This window comes from Podarcis melisellensis (genome assembly GCF_964234715.1).
Source record: "Podarcis melisellensis genome assembly, chromosome: 15".
NCBI lineage: Eukaryota > Metazoa > Chordata > Lepidosauria > Squamata > Lacertidae > Podarcis > Podarcis melisellensis.
Window position 1 is genome coordinate 42,706,121 of NC_138532.1, and position 19,223 is coordinate 42,725,343.

A 19,223-nucleotide genomic window follows, 5' to 3' on the forward strand; every position below is an offset into this window, starting at 1 on the left:
GATATTGATTGTTTTCACACCCCGTAACACATTCTACAGAACTTTATCAGTTATATCAGCTGAGATTCCTGCACTGCAGGGGGTTGGACCGATGGCCCTAGGGGTCCCTTCCAACTCTACAATTCTATGACTATGAGATCCCACCTCCAGAGAAGGAAGCTGCACCCAACCACATAAAGCTGACATCCTCCCACCGCAAATGAGCCCTGCCAACCAATAAGGGCCCGCAGGATAGTTTAGTTGGTAGAGGATGAGACTCTTCATCTCAAGCTTGTGGGTAAGAGTACTATGTTGGGCAAAAAAAAATTGGACTAGATTGCCCTTGTGATCCCTTCCAACTCTACAATTCTAAGATTCCAGGTTACACCTGCCCCCCAAAAGCCCCACCCATACAGCACGGAGACCCTGTCCCCATGCAAAGCACACCCACCAAGAGACACTTGGTTTTGCCTACTAAATAAGATCCCACCACAAATCCCCTGTCAACATACAATAGGCTCTACCCCAGCCCAGCAAAAGACTGAAGCACCTAGGTAGGACAAACCATGGGCGTAGCCAACGGGGGGGGCGCAACTGCACCCCTAACATAAATCCTGGCTACACCCATAGCAGAGGTCCCACCCCAAAACAAAGAAGCCCATGTTTTAATTTTTGCTTTAAAAATTGGAAATCATTAATAAATGACTAATGGATGCTAAAAGGGACGCGGGTGGTGCTGTGGGTTAAACCACAGAGCCTAGGACTTGCCGATCAGAAGGTGGTTTGAATCCCCGCAACGGGGTGAGCTCCCATTGTTCGGTCCCTGCTCCTGCCCACCTAGCAGTCCGAAAGCACATCAAAGTGCAAGTAGATAAATAGGTACGGCTCCGGCGGGAAGGTAAACGGCATTTCCGTGCACTGCTCTGGTTCACCAGAAGCGGCTTAGTCATGCTGGCCACATGACCCGGAAGCTGTACGCCGGCTCCCTCGGCCAGTAAAGCGAGATGAGCGCCGCAACCCCAGAGTCGGCCACAACTGGACCTAATGGTCAGGGGTCCCTTTACCTAATGGATGCTAATAATGCCTCAACATTATTATTATTATTATTATTATTATTATTATTATTATTATTATTTATATCCCACCCTCCCCAGCCAAAGCCGGGCTCAGAGCAGCTAACAACAATAACATATTCCACAGGATGAAGCCCTACTCTCAAGATAAACCTAGCCCACCCTGCATCATGAGCCCCCCCATCCCCCAGCACGAGACCCCGCCCCTGTTCGAGTGAAGCCACGCCCACAAACAGAACCTCAACTCATTTAGCACGAGGAAGCCCCGCCTCCCAGGAGACGCCTGACCCGCCCTGCGCCACGAGACCCCGCCCCCGAAGCCCCGCCCACTGCGCCCGAGCCCCGCCTCCCCCTCACCGGTTGCGCCGCATCCACTCCATGAGGGCGCGCACTTCGGGGACGTTTGCCAGGTCCGGCTGAGCTGCCCCGAACTGGTCCGGGAAGCTGCGGTTGAGGTCTTTCCCCCTGGCGTTCTCCCTCCCGGAGGGGTCCTGCTGGGCGCCGCAGTCGCCCTCCTCGGCGCGGGCGAAGCCGTCCGGATTGAGGCTGGGCATGAGGTAGAGGTCGGTGCCGTTGAGGAGGCGCTGCGCCCGGGGCTCCCCGCGCAGCCACCCCGCAACCAGCTCGCGGGCCAGGCGGACCACCAGGGCCCTGCCCAGGGCCTCGTCGCCGTGCATGTTGGCCACCAGCTTGACTTGCGGGCGGCCCGGGATGGGGGGTCCGCCCACCGGGTCGCCGACGTCGCCGCTCCCGCTGCCGGGCTCCGGCAGGTCCGCGCTGAGGCGCAGCACCCACAGCTCCCGGCCCTCGCCCGAGCGGCCGATGGAAAAGAGCCTGGCCAAGCCGCGAGGGGCCTCGTCCTCCGCCAAGCGACGCAGCGACGCCCCCAGCTCCGCTTCGTCCAGGTAGCGCGTCGCCGCCCCGCCGGCCCCCGAGGGCTCCGTGGAGGCCGCCGCCTCCGCTTTCTTAATGTGCGCCGCCTCCGCCCCGCGCCGCCACAACAAAAATACTAAGAAGAAGAATGAAGATAAAGCGAAGGGAAAGAGACCACCGCCTCCGCCCCGGCCCGCCATCGCCGCCTCAGATGTGACAGGCCGCTCGCTCGCCGCCGCTGAGGGGAGGAAAAGTGCTCGCTGAGGTAACTCGACACTCGATTGGCGAGGAGGGAGCAGGGCAGCGAGCCAATCGGAGAAGACGGCAAACAGCCAATAGGAAAGGGGAAGGGGGAAAGAGAGCCAATAACAAAGGCTGGAGGGCGGGCTTATGGCGCGAAAGAGGGCCTTGTTTAACCCATGAGGGCCCGGAGGAGAGAGAAAAAGCATTTCGAGGTTGGTGAATAGTTGGGAGAGATAGAACGGGAATCTATGGATGGAAAGAAAGGGGGGGGGAGAGAGAAAGGGGGCGGGAGAAAGCATGACGGAAGCCAATGAAAGACGACAGAGATGACGGAGAGGTTGAGGGGCGGGTCTGAAAGCGGGAGACGTGGAAAGGGTAGAGATGATGTCGACGTAACCAACTGTTCACGTGAATGGGATACCCGCGTGTGCAGCGTCACGTCTGGAAGAGAAAACACGGAGATTTCTTAGATTTGTCTATCATCTTGTTTAGCTATTGTATTTTTATCCTGCATGCCTTACAAATTAATTTTAAAAAACAAAATAACAAACGTTAAAAGAACCAGATAGATACTGACCGTGATCTTGCAAAAAAAGACCAATTTCCCTTAAAAGGGTCTGCTTCCTTTGATAACATAAAACGAGCCTTCTGGATCTGACCAAACGGACTCCAATCAGTCCAGCCTCCTGCTGCTGCAATGGCCAGTCACCTCGCTACTTTTGATAACCATCAACTGATATTTTGCCTGTAAACTGCAAGATTCTGTGTGTTTGACTGTATTCTAGTGGCTGATCCGAGATCATAACAATAAAGATTAATTGAGCATCAGATATTCACAGTGGTGAGAGAACAGAGCCACTTGTGTTTAGTAGCCATAGATTGTCTCATCCATAAAATTGTTCAATATTTTAAAGTCATCTCAAGTTAGTGGCCATCACTGCATCTTGAAGTGTATGCAAAGTAAAGTCCATAAATAAGTTGGCAAAGGCTGCCCCAGAAGATCTTTTTGGACAGGGACACTAGGATCAGCTTTGTGGTCAGTTGGTGCCACAGGTGGGAAGGAAAACACCTGCAGGCTGCCAAACCCTTTCAAGGTTTGTTTGCGGAGGTTTTCTTGAGACTGACGTATGCAGAGTTGTGAAATCAAGGAAGCTGAGCGGGCTTGGGAGAAGGCATTGACCCTGCAGGAATTCCTCTGTAGGAACATTGTTCTCATAATGGGACTAAAGCCATGAATGATTCGTGACTCACTCGCACCCCTGCGGTTGCTGGCTGTGTGTTTATCCATCCCATAATGCAGCCAGCCATTAGGTCTGCTCTGTGGTTCTGCATCTGTTGCACTTAAACCTTTTAACATTTGGACCGCCAAAGATAAGAGAGGAAGAAGCAATCGCTCACTGAGAATGTACGGTATTCTCTTTGAAGCGTGTTGCACTTAACAGGAGCTGCTCATGAGAAAAAGTTCCCCTTGGATCCCATGCAGGGTTTTGAAAGCCTCTTCAGAAGTAACCAGGACAAAAGGAGGCCAAAAGCCATTTCTCATGACAAAGAATTGAATGTTAAGAGTTTGTTGTCAAGTGGAAAGAAACATGAAACATGGAATATCTTTTCCTATATGGAATTAGAGACGCTCACCCCGTGTTTGGAGGGTGAGGAAATGCAGTTTCTCTCCAGTCAAGTGGATTTCGGTGATGTGCAAGTTTAACCAAAAAAGTCTCTCTCTCACACACAAACACTAATTTTCTATTTTATTTTTTTCAGGTCATGTACAAATAAATAATATACATACAATATTAATTAAGGAGAGGAGAGAAAGTGAAGCAAATAAAGAACAATAATGATGCACATTTCCCTTCTCGTTCTCTACGTAACATATTCAAAGAAAAGAAGTAAATTATAAAACATAAAAGTACATGGATTTACATTTTTCTGCACTCCATTAAACCAGTACATTATAAACACACTCCATTTCCCCACAAAACTGTTGTGAGATTATCTGTCCTTCTTTATTTTGATTACCCTAGTCAGCTTTAGTCACATCCTCTGTCCAACGTTCCACTCTTCCAATGTGGAAGTTCTTGTTCTTTTTCAGTTATAACATGGATATTCTTTGTCCCTTGTCAGTACCTTGTCAGTATCTTTGATGGATCCTAAGTGTAGGATTAATGGATCCATTGGGAGTATATAACATGCAATCATTTCTATTTCTTTTAACACCTTGCTGCGAATATCTGGTTCCAAGATAAAGATCCATTAAGCCCATTATATACGCTGCAAATTGCCACTATTCATTTTACAACTCCCAACAGAAATCGCTTGCTGTTCTATATGTATGATTAGGACATGATGGTATTGAATGCATTAGACCTGCATTTTATATGTATGAATGTATTTTTAGCTTTTATTCTCTTTTATCTTTTTAATCTTTGCACTATTTTGTAAATTGCTTCAAGCTACCTTTTGTGGCAAAACTACAGTAAAAAGTGCAATAAATAATAGTATCGCTATTGCATGATTAACTCAACTTTGAGATTAACACTTATAGTTTGCTGTGGAATATTTAACCAGAGCCACTGTCACGCATTCATTAATATAACCAAAATCTCCTTCCCATTTCTGCTGGTAATTATTTTCTTTAGATTCTATGTTGCTTCTCATTCATATGATTTATTTGATCATTTTTGCAAGTTATATTTTGACACCATACCCAGGACCCTGTTTTGCAACTAAAAGTCTGAGTAATATTGGAAGGATTGTGGTCCTTTTTGTTGCCCTCTTTCAGCCTCTTCCTTTTCCTCCTCTTCCCTAACAGCCACAGACCTGCCTGCTGAGCACTTAAAAAAAATGTTTTTATTAAAAGATTTTATTGGGTAGCAAAGGTACATACAGTGTCTCAGTTTTTAGTTTGCAGAGTTCTTTGTTCAGGTTATTTATATTCAGTGTGAGACATTGTCGTAGGCAGCATGCAGTTGGGGGAGAGAGAAGTGGGGAGAGAGAAGAGAGGAGGAAGAAGAAGGGGGAGACAGCAAACTTTCATTCTATTACATGGTGTACGAGTGGGGCTTTTGTGTCAGTGTCAAGTGAATAGGTATCCTATTCTTATGGGTAGTGAGAGAGACCAAAAGGCTCAGGGTGAGCACTTTGAAATATTGTGTCTGCTGTGTCTTTACCAGGTCATGAGGTTCCCTTCTCCCCTTTACACCTGTCTGAAACCTGGTCCAAACCAGGTCTAAGACTGGGAGGTGAAGAATGTGGAAAGTGAGCTTTTCAGCTTATCACGTCCTAGATCTCCTTTCTTCTCAGGTGTGTGGGGCTTTCAGTTACATGCCGGACCTGACTGGTGACGACTAATTAATTACGTTTTGTGGCTATTTCAACATGTTCCCAAGAAAAGCTCTAAGGACTGGCACTCCCTTTCCATCTGGTCTCATGGCCTGGGCTTGCAGTTGGTGGATGCCAATTTGCTGCAGTGGCTGTTGCCAGATGCTTCCAAAGAAGGCACAGAAATCTCCACGGTGTACAGCAAATCTTTCTGTCTAATTGCAAAATTGTAGTCTCGTGACAAATGTAAAGGAGATGCCTGGTCTAGCTCTCTGTCAGCCTGGATATTTTGTGCCCCCTAATTTTCAGAGAACCAACCCAATTCTCACAGTGGTGATCATCAGCATATTGGTTTATGGCAGGAATAATGAGCAAGCCCCCATTTTTAAATCTCAACTCTGATCTAACTGAATAGCATGGCATGGGAAACTGCCACCTCTTCTCTTTAGCTCCCACCAAATAAAGTAGCCATAGAGGTTAGCTCAATCCTGTACATAAAGCACTTGAAGCACATTTTCAAAAGTTGAATTTTACATTACCACCCTTACAGCAGGGTCCTGGCTAAAGTGTGAGCCTCCTGCATCCTCTAAGCCACGTTGCATTCAATCTCCTCCATCCTACAGTTTGGAAATAGAAGGAATGCAAATATCCCAAGGCTGCAAAAACGACAGCCCTAAATCTTATGCTTCTGCTCCCCCTGGTGGCAACTCTCATCATTCAAGAAATTGGAATTTAATAAATGACTGCGAGCTCAGCCACATCAGGCACAGGAAAGAACACCCCATCCAATTTGACAACAAGTAGGAGTGACTGAAGGGACGCGGGTGGTGCTGTGGGTAAAAGCCTCAGCGCCTAGGGCTTGCCGATCGAAAGGTCGGCGGTTCGAATCCCCGCGGCGGGGTGAGCTCCCGTTGCTCGGTCCCAGCGCCTGCCAACCTAGCAGTTTGAAAGCACCCCCGGGTGCAAGTAGATAAATAGGGACCGCTTACTAGCGGGAAGGTAAACGGCGTTTCCGTGTGCGGCTCTGGCTCGCCAGAACAGCGATGTCACGCTGGCCACGTGACCCGGAAGTGTCTTCGGACAGCGTTGGCCCCTGGCCTCTTAAGTGAGATGGGGGCACAACCCCAGAGTCTGGCAAGACTGGCCCGTACGGGCAGGGGTACCTTTACCTAGGAGTGACTGAAAAGTGGTAAGTGGCCCAATTGGTTACCTTTTCTGAGACACTTCTGTGCCAGCTTCCTTCTGACCTCGGTGCTAGAGCACATCTCCGTTAGGTTCAGCGTTGTGTTATTTTGGCAGGATCTAAGGCTGCTCCTTTTCAGATTTTAGTTCTCTTTGGATAAAGTTTGAAAAATGGTTCTCCTTGGATCAGAGCAGTGGAATAACAAAGATCCTGCCAGGTGGCCTTGGTCTCATTAAGTGTCATCCAAATGCTACCCCCTTCAACACCACCTGCCCTTCGGGCACTGACTTTGCCCCATTGCTTCTCATAATAACCCCAGGCCTGGCCCAAGTGGGTTTAGAACTAACCAGCATTTTCCACTTTAAAATCTTGCATCCAAAGCAAGGCAAGGGGTTAACAGTGGCTACAGCTCATGTAGGTGAAGTCTGTCAAATGTATTAAACAATAGCACATTTTGTGGCAATGGCTGTCAACATTAGTATACAATTTCCAGACAATAATGCTGGCTGTTGCCCTGAGCATGAGGTAAAATGACTTGTTAATTGTGTATATTTCTTTCTTTTATTTCTATTTGATGCCAAATAGTTTCTTCTCAACCTTTTGGCTTCAGGGATGAGGAGCTGACATAATATTGGATTGGATCTTGTTGGACTTTGTAGCTTAGGCGAGTAATAAATTCTGCTTCAGCAGAGCGAAGAGATGGGCAGAAAGCTGTGACTCGCTAGCGCGAGATGGAGGATCTTAGGATCTGGCAACCTGGCTCTCCTCCAAGGTGGCCTTTGACCACCTTGTACAGCAAAGACGTGCACTAAGGCATCGCCTTAGCACCCAGTGCTGTTAGAGGGGAAGGGCGTTCTGCCCGCAGAAGGACTCTGTGCTGCCTTCAGAGTCAAAATCAGGGGTGGTTGACCCATGATAGATGCACTTTGGTGCTTGTTACTCATTGCCTCAGCCACGGCCATAAATCTGGGAAAGGTTTTTGGCCAGCTTCCTTTTGGGAGAGAGAAGCACCCAGTGTTTACCCAGGAAGTCCTTAAGAGAACGCGGCCTTGAACTCGAGTGGATCACTTGTCTCTGCACGGCAATAAAGACATATAACCACGGGTGCCTATAAAAGCCCAAGAAAGGCCGTGGTTTGCTCTCCATTTCAAGACAAGTGCGCACACGATTGGCCTTTCCCAACGTAAGTGTCAGTATTTGGCAGAGATGAAGGCAGTGGGGTAGCAAGGTGGCGTTTCCTGGGGTGGGGGGCTATTTCTCATAGCTTCAATTCATATACAGGTCACTCCCCGAAATGTGGAAGGCATTTGTAGACCCCGGGCTGTTGGGTGAATAAGTATGTGTTTTTAATGTGTGACATTTTGATGTGTTTTTAATCCTTGTTGGAAGCTGCCCAGAGTGGCTGGGGAAACCCAGCCAGATGGGCAGGGTACAAATAATAAATTATTCTTATTCTTATTTATTATTATTATTAATGGTGCTGACTTTGGGGTGGGTGAGCTTGGGTGACTTGGGCGCTCCTCCAACCTTACGGGCAGCAATCACTACCACGAGGCACACAGTGACTCTCTCCTGCCTCCTTTCTGCTGCAGGTCTTGGGCCAGAGTTCTTCGCAGATGGCCTCAGGGGGGATGACAGGCATCCTTTGCAGGGCAACTCTCTTCATCTTCGCACTTTTGCCTTGTGCTGTCACAGGTATGCAACCAGCGTGGGTCCTCACCTAAGCTTCCCAATGGAGTTGTGCGTCTGAATTGCCTAAAGTGTGTGTGGGGAAAGTAAATGATCCTCTCTTCTTACTCATTCAGCCAAACTGTTGATTTTAGGAATCAGGACAGCTGTTGATGCTATTTTTTAGAGTCTGTCTGTCTTTTTTTTTTTTTTTCAAAACTTTGCTTCATGGGACTGACATCTTTCCCCCTCTCCAGGCACCCATCTGGCTATCAATGGCAACACTGCTGACTACCAGCTGTCAACAAAGCCAGGCGTAGCAGAGTCCCTCGTGTGCACAGTGCACAACAACAGCCAGGGAGAAGAGCTGCTCTGGTTCCGAGGGGACACGCAGGTCGACCTGAAAGATGGAAACAAAGTGAATGCCAGCAGCGTCTGCATCTATCCCGTCGCTGTAGATGACAACGGAGTTTCCTTTACCTGCAGGTTGGCCCGAGATGGATCTGTCATGATCTCTGTGGTCCTGGATGTCCGTTGTGAGTGGCCGGCTCTCTGTCTCTGAGGAAGGGAAGCAGTGGCTGTAGGCTGGGTTCTCTACAGAATTTCAGATAGATAGATACAGTAGATAGATAGATAGATAGATAGATAGATAGATAGATAGACATACATAAATATGAGAGAATCTAGTCCATTTTTATATTAGATTTCTCTCCTTTTTTGCCCAGAAATTAAATGGCATTTAAAATTAAATCTGATTTTTATAGAACCAGGTGTGGCACCCTCCCTGTGGAACGCCCTCCCATCAGATGTCAAGGAAATAAACTACACATTTTTTAGAAGAGATCTGAAGGCAGCCCTGTATCGGGACGTTTTTAACGTTTGACGTGTTATTATGTTTTATATTCTGCTGGAAGTTGCCCAGAGTAGGTGAGGAAACCCAGCCAGATGGGTGGGGTATAAATAATAAAATAATTGGTTTCTGTGTAGTTACTGACCTGGGTGCTCTGACTGCACAATGACAGAAGCAACCTTGGTTTTTTTAAAAAAAAGTTTGTTTTTTAATGGTTGCTATTTTGTGTTTTGTCATTTGGGACCAGTGCTACAGCACTTGAGGGGTTTTACAAGCCCCCCCCCTTCTCTCTGCTCTGAATATTCATTCAAGCGTAATATCAAAGAATTGAGGAATGGGTGCTGTTGAATGTGATCCTTTGTTGTTCTCCACAGTCCCCCCCATCCTCAGCGGAGAAGACCCTCCCCCACAGGAAGAACTGGCCGATGTGACACTGGATTGCCACACAAAGGCCAACCCTCCTGCTCAGATGGCCTGGTATAAGGACAACAGCTTTCTGACCCTGGAGAAATCCCGTTACCACATTTATCAGACCAGCGAGCTCTTTCAGTTGACCATTGCAAAGGCCCAGATATCTGACAATGGGATATACACCTGCGTGGCTAGTTTGGATGGGATAACAGAGAAGAGGGATTTCCACCTGACTGTTGAAGGTAATGCAACTGCTGTGATGTGGCTGCCCACTGGCCACTTGGGGCCTGTAGCCCAGCCAGCTGAAGTCTTCTTGCTGGGTGCTTGCCTTGATGTCCTTGACATCTTCCCTTCCTACCTGTGTTGGCTGCAGGCAGGTCTTGCCTTGTGCAAGGTCATCTTCAAAGACCAGGGTATTAAGCCTGAAAGCACACACAGGGGTCAGCTTTCTCCCTGGTTTACCTTGTGAAGGCAGGACCAGCCCTCTAAATCCCTCAGGAGCTGCTGTGTTATCAGCAGCTCAGTGTTTGTAACTGGGAGCAAATGAAATCAAGGCCCTGGTAGTCATTACGAAGAAGCCATTTGTTTGCTGTGTCTAGATCTGCAGGTTGGGGAAGCTCAGGACCTCCAGGCCTTTCTCTCCGGCCCTCAGAACACTCCCCAGCCCTGCTCTAGGCTCACCTCAGGCGCTTTCCCGCTGTCTTTGAATTCTTGTAACGCCTCTCGCTTACCTGGGTGGAGAATAGAGAGAGGGGAGAGTACATCAGACTCTGGCTTTTGTGTGGCTGGAGTTTTAAGGGGATAGTAAGAGTCACTGCCATAGTTCTGCACACCTTTGCCTTTGGCCCTGGCCACCTCTGGGATGTGATCTCTGGAAGGTTGCAACAAGGGAACATGTCCCTCGACTCCACTGCTCCTGGTCTAGATTCTTTGGATGAGGGACTAAAGGGTTAATGGTCCCGCCTTCGGATTAGATGACCTTTGAATCCCATTCCTCACCCCAGTTCCTGAGTATAGACTCAAAGGCATCACCCAGAATATTAAGCATCTGGTTCATGTTCACAATTTGAGATCCAGGAGTGGCTGGTAGGAGCCAGCATTTGGCAAGATAAGCATATCTACGCTGCCCCTGTGGACCTCCTGAACACACTCTTGTTCCATTTATGGTTCTAGGAGAGCATAAAACACGCTCAGGCTTTCACAACCATCAAATCTGCAGCCTCCTGTGTTTGGGGAGGGACCAGTGGTAGACCAGGCACCTTGCATGTAGGTTCAATCTCAGGCAGCTCCAAGTAGTAGGTGATGGGAACTTCTCTCTGCCAGAGACCCTGGGGAGATGCTGCCAGTCAGAGTAGCCTGTGCTGTGATGAGATGGGCAAACAGCCTGACCTAGTGTAAAGTAGCTTCTGCTGTTCACTGAATGCATTTCATAGCATTGATACTCCACGTCCAAAATCCAGCTAAGAAGGAGGGTTGCATTTGTTTTCCCAACAGAAGGGAATCTCCCTTTCCCAATGGAGGCTGTCATTGCTGCGGCTGTGGTCGTTTTTTTCACTATCCTCTTTGGCATTGTGGCTCGATGGAAGCGGATTGCACAGGTAAGAAGGACCTGGTATGTTAGAACATCAGAAGAGAGCCTGGCTGCTGGATCAGACCCAAGGGGGGCCCATCTGGTCCAACATCCTGTTCTCACAGTAGCCAACTAGGTGCCCACAGGCAGGATCCGAGCACAACAGCATCACTCTCCCCCCTGTGGTTTCAAACAGCTGGTATTCAGAGGCCTCCTACCTCGGACACTGGCTAGTTGTCACTGATAGCCGCCTCCTCCATCATGAATTTGTCTAGTCCTCTTTTAAAGCCATCTAAGTTGATGGCCATCACTGCCTCTTTTTGAAGGCAAATTCGGTAGTTTAACTATATGCTGTGAGAAGAAGTCCTTTCTTTTGTCTGTCCAGACATTGTTTCATTTTGGAAGCTAAAGAGGCACCCAAGTGTGTCACCACCCTTTATTAGATGGCAGAGACTAGCGGGGAAACCTTGTGTTGCCTCAGCCAGCAGGGGGCGCCATTCAGGGAACACCTTTCTGACCCAGCTACGGTGTTGTGCTTCAGACCGAAATGCCTCCCACCCACAGTCCTTTTCCCCATCTTCTGCTTGCTTTGTTGAAAATGGGGAAGGAGCAAGGAGCAAGCAGGGTTGAAAGGAGGTGGGGGAGACACTTCCAGCCACTCCATTTCAACAGGGCTGAGGGCTCTGTGTCAGGTGGGAACCAAAGCTGCTCCTGTGTTATAGCTCAGCCGGTTAGAGCGTGGTGCTGCTAACACCAAGGTCAGGGGTAACTGGTGCTGGCCGGCTGCATATTCCTGCAATGCAGGGGGTTAGACTGCACAATCGTTGGAGTCCCTTCCAACTCTACAGTTCCATGATTCTATGTACACATTTGCAAGATTTCTACTTGCTACTACTTCCCAGCACAGGGGTAGCTCTCCTGGGTCCCTGCAGATGCTGTTGGGACTCCAATTCCCATCATTGCTGGCTGCTGGGAGTTGGGGTCTCAACCATACCTGGAAAGCCACAGGTGAGCCATCACTGCCCTGCCAAAACCACAGACTCAGCTCCCATCTGAAATGCACACAGCTGGAAGACGTCCACTGAAACCAGTGGCAGAAATAAATATACAAAAGCTGACAAGGTTGTCGCATTTATGCTTTTCTCTTTTCCACCCCCCTCCTTTTTTATTTTGATTGTAGTGCTTTGGGATAGGGTGCAACTCGTCAAGCAACACGTTTCTGTAAGTATCTTTGCCACCAGTCCTTATTCAGAAAGCTCAGTGATGAAGCTGGCCCTAAAAACTCCTCCTCAAAGCAGGGCTGGCCAGCGGCATTGTGCAGCCGGAAGCAGAAAACCTAGAGGCACCCCCTTCTCTCCCAACCACTATGGGGCTTGTGAAGGAGCCTGTCAGCCCCCCCTCGCCTCACAGGAAAATGCACCCCAGAACAGCACCACCCCAGGCAACCTGCAGTTCCCTCTTGAAAGAGGCCTACTTTGGAAGTGCCATCCCTTGTTTTCTGGGTGCTGGAAGTGGCCTTTCAAAAGGACCCCAAAAGCAGACAAGAGCAGGGTGCTGTGGCATGTTGATATGTTGGTGGTGGTGGTGCTGCTGTTTTGTAGCCTGGCGTGCAACTTACGAACCTGTGCAGAATGGGCACAAAACACAGCTATGTGGCTGCACATGTGACCATGCGAAGAGCCACAGTTACAGACAAGCCCTCTTTTAGCTTTCTCCCTTCCTTTGATCTTTGAAGGTGGGAGTGTACACTCCAGTCTCATGTGATTTAAATCTAGCCACTGACCACAGAGCCAATGAAAGGGAACGTTGTTGTACGCTGGGTAGAGCTCTGGCTCCGCTCTCAGCCCAACACGAGCTTTGTGTTATTTATTATATCTATATTATATTTATATCAGGCACCAGGCAAGAATGTTCCTCTATAACCAGGCCTGTGGCTGATTAATCTATGGTCTTTTAAATGTGCTTATAGGAGGGGAGTTATTTGTTTGTTTTGTCATTATGTTGTGTTCTCAGTTTGCATTGTTATGCTGTAAACCTGTAATCTTCTGATCAAGGGCAGTATACAAATTTAAATCATCATCTAGCCAAGATGGGATTTGTTTGTTTTTTAAAAAAATACTGTGCTCCTTTCAGATGTATTTACTTTTTATCTACAGATAGGTAGCCGTGTTGGTCTGCCATAGTCAAAACAAAAAAATTCCTTCCAGTAGCACCTTAAAGACCAACTAAGTTAGTTCTTGGTATGAGCTTTCGTGTGCATGCACACTTCTTCAGATACTAGAGGTATCTTCAGGTGTAGCTGAAGAAGTGTGCATGCACACGAAAGCTCATACCAAGAACTAACTTAGTTGGTCTTTAAGGTGCTACTGGAAGGAATTTTTTTACTTTTTATCTGTTTTCTTCCCTTCCAGGTGAAGGAATTCCTCCACTGGAGCAAGCAAAGGAGCACCCCTGCCTATCACCACAGATGACAAGACCCTTCCAGCTTTTCAGGGCCCTGGTTCAGAGGCCTCTTTGATAGCATTTAAAAGTTGCACCCTTTCTGCTGTCTGACAGTTGCTCCTGTAGGTTTAAGTGCATATATTTGGCTTACAATTGAGAAGGTCATGCTGGCCAGACCTTTGGTGTTTTACCAAAGTAAAATATTAACTTCAGGCTTGCCATTCAAATGCCCAAATTGCAAATCAGGAATGGGGAATTTGTGTTTCTCTAGATGCTGCCAAACCCCATCCTCACTGACTGCAGGCTATACTGGCTGAGGCTGATGAGAGGTGGAGTCCTAACGCCACCCAGAGGACCAAAGGCTTCACTGTCCTTGGTGTAAACATGCAGATTATTTAAAAAAGTAAATATAGAGTTAATACACTGGTTGCTGTTTTGCTACAGAGCCAGGTTCAAGGTCTTCATGTTAACTCACAAAGCTCTAAACAACTTGGGACCAAGGTACCTTAAGGACTATCTGATCCTTTATTCTCCACCTTGATCACTGAAATCCTCTGGTGGGCCACCTCCTGGGGGGATGTACTCCATGCTCCAGAAGTTCAGCTGGTGTTCACTAGGGACAGAACCTTTCATGTAGTGGGCTCTGCCCTATGGAACTCACTGCCAGTAGAAGTTCAGAAGGAACCACCCCAGCCTCCTTCAGATGTCTCTTGAAATTTGCACTTTTTAAACACAATATGATTTTGCTCCTTTTAACCAACTAGTACTGATTGCTGTTTCGTTGTTTTTTCTAATTATGCTTTACATATATTTATGTAAACAATCATGAATATTCAAACAAACAAATAAATACAATATCAATACAAATACCTGTATGAGGAATTATTGCAGGTGTGTCTTCCGCTGCTGCCTTCAGGCATCTCCCTTTTTAAGAAGGCCCTGCATAACCTGAAATGAAGTCTTGGAAAAAAATAGGATTTGATCATTACTTTGCTGGTTAATATCTGCTATGGGCTCTTAATTTGTCCTTCTCCCCACCCACACAGGGAGCTTTTGACAAAACCAAACCAGGAAAGTATCATCAGTGGCGTAGCGTGGGTTGTCAGCACCCGGGGCAAGGCAAATAATTTGCGCCCCCTAACCTGTGGATTTGTGCCCCCTAACCCTAGCCCCCAGATGTTGCGCCCGGTGCGGCCGGCCCCCCCCCCTGCACCCCCCACGCTACGCCACTGAGTATCATCCCAGCAGCCTTAAACAGTCCCTGACCCGTCTGTCTGCATTGGGGGTGGCAAACGTTTCTGTCTCATTAGCTTATTTTCATGGAACATCTTACTGGCTTGGCTCTAAGAAAGCCTCTCTCTTCCAGTGGGGCAGCCTCCTGCTTTGTGATAGAGGGAGCAAATTTGCATTTTTATTTTGTGAAATGGTTTTCAGGGGAAAGCAGAATGCGTCGGTTGAACACTGCTGGGGAGAAGTTTGCGACTATGTTAACTGAGGGAAGTCTGGCATCACCAAGTGTTCTAGGCCTAAGAAAATGTTTTGCTATTTCAGCCCTGGTGCTTTTCTTCAGTTTTTGGACTACAACTCCCATCAGCTGGGAGGGCACCAGGTTGGTCTAGGCTGCCCCATGGCTATTACAAGGAATTATGCTGCCTCAGGGCCACATTGCGCATTCTGCAGCCTGCTACACAAAATGTAACTATCGCACCAGAAGAAAATTGCCCATTTTATTAGTGTGGCCCAGGCACTGCAGGCTGCATGCTCCCCTCCCTATAGCTATGTGATCCTGAATTGAGGAGTGGCTGTCTGACTCAGGTCCACCTGGCCAATAAGTATGATGATACACAATACTTTTGCAGGGCTAGGAGAAGAAAAGGTATAAACAGAGCAGTCCTCAGGGTTACATACAATGCACCCTCGTTTACTTCTGAGCAGGCCTACCTACATCCGAATGAGTTACAAGCACCTTTTGTTTCCCTGCCATGATGGGCAATGCAGAAAGTTGTTGTTTTTTCATTTTTGTGTATCAGGCTGTAATTAAAGGCACAGGAGCCGAGCCAGACAGCAAAAAGCATAAAAGTTGGCAGCGCTTTGGGCCTCTGCTCTTTTCAGGATTGCTGGCTTCTTGCCGCATTTGTTTTTTTCCAACAATATTTTTCTGCTTAATCACAGCGGTCTCTAAGTGATGCATAAATAGGAAGTGTAGGCGGGGGGGGGGGGAGAGAAATCAGCTGGCTGGCTGTTCCCAGCCCCAGGGAAGGTTTTGCTCAAAGCAGCTTAAAAACTCCAATCAAGACAATACACGTTTGCTGCCAGGCTGACTGGTTGCTCAGCTCTGCCCTTTACCTTGGTTTTTATGAGTGCCCACACATGGCACATCTTTTTTTTTTAAGTACTTCTTGGGAGCCTCTTGGTAGTCCCCTTCCCTTGCTTCCAGCCATACCCATTCCCATCATTTGTATACAATTATTATTGTTTAATTGGGGAGAGAAAATGGAAGTTCTAAGTGAATCACGAAAGGTGTAGCAAAGTTGTGCCCTCTCCATGTTCGGGGTGGGGGGTGCTCTTTAACATGTTTGTAAACTATCTGGAGGTGGAGGAGAGCAAGTTTGTAGATGATGCAGAAGCAGATAGTGGGTAAGTGAAGCCTCAAGGAGACTTCAAGTCTCTCTCTCACACACAAGTATATATTCCCCCCTGGTTACACCCTCTTTTTTTACAGGGTCAAAGTCTAGCTGGCTCATTTTATCTGTTCCAAGCTGCCAAACCAAAACTTTTATGGTGGATCATAAAAATAAAGCAATTTAGGAGGTGTGGAAGATGAGTAAAAGCCCAGCTAGCTCAGCCCAAAGCAGCCTTCCCATAACCAGATGCTGTGGACTATAACTCCTATAACTCCCAGCTGGGGGCAGATGGGAGTTATAATCCACAACACCTGGAGGGCACCAGTTTGGGGGAAGGCTAGTCCAGGGGAGTGTGTGGTCATTCTGGATGCTGTGTGGAGTCCAGTTCCCATTGGTTCAGCCCAGCATGCCCACTGGCCAGAGATGATAGTGTTGTAAGAAATTCCTCTGATTCCCTTACAGAGCCCAAATAGAGTCCCTCAGGAGGTCTTTATCAGTAGGAGAGAAAAGCAGAGGCCAACCAGGGTATACTGAAAGCAGCTAGTAAGCCTGGTCTTTATTTAAAAGGAAATAAACTGTTGCAGCAGGGTCCCCACTCACCGCACGCAGGAGGGAGGAAAACCCCAAACAAAAGGAAACCAGAATTGTTATACCCTCTGATCCATAAAACAATCTCCACACAGCCCACTCACCAAGAGAATCAGAAATATGTCACAGAAGGGAGGTACATCGGATAGAGTTACAGATAAGTTACACAGGTAAGTCACTGACACCTCGGGTGTCCAGAGTTTTATTTAACATTTATATGACCATTTAAATGGAGAGACAAAAGGAGAGGCAGGCATGGGTGCTTTTCCATCTGTCACCCCAAAAGGTTTTCCTGCCAGTTCTGTTATCGCTCATCCTGATGTTGATAACCTGCTAATGATTACTCATTGTTATTACCCTTCACAGGAACAAGCCCACCCTTAGAAATGCAAGAGGAAGTGCTCAGAGTCTAAGGCAGGCATAGGCAACCTCGGCCCTCCAGATGTTTTGGGACTACAACTCCCATCATCCCTGACCACTGGTTCTGTTAGCTAGAGATCATGGGAGTTGTAGGCCCAAAACAGCTGCAGGGCCGAGTTTGTCTATGCCTGGTCTAAGGCTTGGGGGTGTCAGCTTAACAATATATAGAATGTATAGACTTAATTCGTTATCTTATCCTTTGTCTAAATAATAAACTTTATCGTTTTATCTATGGTGGTTCTTTGGCGTATGTACATACTGTGTAAATCACGTTAGGGCATTATGTGATGTATATGGAAACACTTTTGTTGTTGTTTAGTTGTTTAGTCGTGTCCGACTCTTCGTGACCCCTGGACCAGAGCACGCCAGGCATTCCTGTCTTCCCCTGCCTCCTGCAGTTTGGTCAAACTCATAGCTTCGAGAACACTGTCCCACCATCTCGCCCTCTGTCGTCCCCTTCTCCTTGTGCCCTCCATCTTTCCCAGCATCAGGGTCTTTTCCAGGGAGTCTTCTCTTCTCATGAGGTGTCCAAAGTCTTGGAGCCTCAGCTTCAGGATCTGTCCTTCCAGTGAGCTCTCAGGGCTGATTTCCTTCAGAATGGATACGTCTGATATTCTTGCAGTCCATGGGACTCTCAAGAGTTTCCTCCAGCACCAGAATTCAAAAGCATCAATTCTTCAGCAATCTGCCCTCTTGATGGTCCAGCTCTCACTTCCATACATCACTACTGGGAAAACCATAGCTTTAACTATACGGACCTTTGTTGGCAAGGTGATGTCTCTGCTTTTTAAGATGCTGTCTAGGTTTGCCACACGCCTTTCTTCCAAGGAGCAGGTGTCTTTTAATTTCGTGGCTGCTGTCACCATCTGCAGTGATCATGGAGCCCAAGAATGTAAAATCTCTCACTGCCTCCATTTCCTCCCCTTCTATTTGCCAGGAGGTGATGGGCCCAATGGCCATGATCTTCGGTTTTTTGATGTTGAGCTTCAGACCATATTTTGCGCTCTTGACGGCTTATGAATGAGCCTCAGCCATCCATTGAATAAAATGGTTTGACGTTGTGAATTGGTCGGTGTTATTCATTATAGGCACAGTAGGTGGCGCTGTCAGAGCTCCCTTGAGGCTTTGAAGAAGGGGAACCCCTTTGTTACCTTTCTACCAGATGTAACGTATCAGATGTCATGCCCGTTTTCATTAATCTTACGTTAATTTCTTATAACAATAGGAACACCAGCAACATCTCTGTTGTAAGGAAGCATGGCAGCCATCATTTAGCACAAGGGGCACATTAAGACCCCCCCCCAATTCATCTACTTTCCCTCTCCATGCAAGGAATGGGGGGAGGTGGGGAGCAAGGCTGGATGGGAAGTCACTGGTTTTGTTTTGCTTTTTAAGGAAATGTATTTTAACAGTGCATTGTTTATTGTTTTCATTATCCTCTGCGTTTTAAGATTATTTTTTAAAAAATATTGTTTTAATTCTATTAGAGCAGAGCTTTCCACACTTTTCATGTTGGTGACACACATTTTAGACATGCATCATTTCGCGACACAATAATTCAGGTTTACTAGCAAACCGGAGGTTAAACCAACCCCTTTCCAGCCCCGGGAGGAGTGCAGGGAGCGTTTGCATGACACACCTTCACACTGCAGCAGACACACGTGTCAAAACACAGTTTGGAGAGTTTAATTAACTTTTTAGCGATTGGCTTCTACTGTTTTTTCTTTTTTTAGCTTTTTGTATATAATCTGTGTTGTATGGACTTGTGTAAGCCGCCTTGGAGAAGGCATAAAATAATAATAATAATAATAATAATAATAATAATAATAATAATAATAATAATAATATTCCCAGCACCTGTAACAGCGAGAAAGTTGAACGGCTCCTTTAAGAGGTGTCCCCCCCCCAAACTCCCTCCGCCCCTCTAACGGGGGCGGGGAAGAGAACCCGCGAAGGGCAGCGCAGGAGGTTTGTCCTT

At 47.3% G+C, this 19,223-nt stretch overlaps 2 protein-coding genes and 1 long non-coding RNA gene across 8 annotated transcripts in view; 1 reads left to right on the forward strand and 2 right to left on the reverse strand.

Annotated features, from left to right (window-relative positions):
• Positions 1-3,109, reverse strand: part of CPD (carboxypeptidase D) — a 36,497-nt gene extending 33,388 nt beyond the window's left edge. Inside the window, exon 1 of the mRNA XM_081890154.1 lies at positions 1,410-3,109. Within this exon, the coding sequence (XP_081746280.1) occupies positions 1,410-2,467 (1,058 nt within the window). The 5' untranslated portion in view covers positions 2,468-3,109. The remainder of the gene's footprint in view (positions 1-1,409) is intronic.
• Positions 2,066-14,480, forward strand: TMIGD1 (transmembrane and immunoglobulin domain containing 1; the record flags this gene model as incomplete). 5 transcript variants are annotated; one of them, XM_081890683.1, is made up of 7 exons in its annotated part: positions 2,066-2,190; positions 8,265-8,367; positions 8,598-8,876; positions 9,565-9,843; positions 11,096-11,199; positions 12,352-12,392; positions 13,583-14,480. In XM_081890683.1, exons 2-7 carry the CDS (start codon positions 8,289-8,291, stop codon positions 13,584-13,586), a joined length of 786 nt encoding a protein of 261 aa, XP_081746809.1. In that variant the 5' UTR covers positions 2,066-2,190; positions 8,265-8,288. The 5 variants fall into 5 exon arrangements, with proteins under 5 accessions (XP_081746809.1, XP_081746811.1, XP_081746810.1 ...); XM_081890685.1 differs by lacking the exon at positions 2,066-2,190 and adding an exon at positions 6,660-6,678; XM_081890684.1 differs by lacking the exon at positions 2,066-2,190 and adding an exon at positions 6,685-7,855.
• On the reverse strand, positions 8,618-19,198 carry LOC309358023. 2 transcript variants are annotated; one of them, XR_014163276.1, is made up of 5 exons: positions 19,103-19,198; positions 14,484-14,573; positions 9,831-10,332; positions 8,821-8,934; positions 8,618-8,740 (listed from the first exon to the last, which is right to left on the reverse strand). It is a non-coding gene; the product is annotated as an uncharacterized lncRNA (long non-coding RNA). The 2 variants fall into 2 exon arrangements; XR_014163277.1 differs by lacking the exons at positions 14,484-14,573; positions 19,103-19,198 and having other exon boundaries at positions 9,831-11,088.
• Between the last annotated feature and the right edge of the window lie 25 nt (positions 19,199-19,223).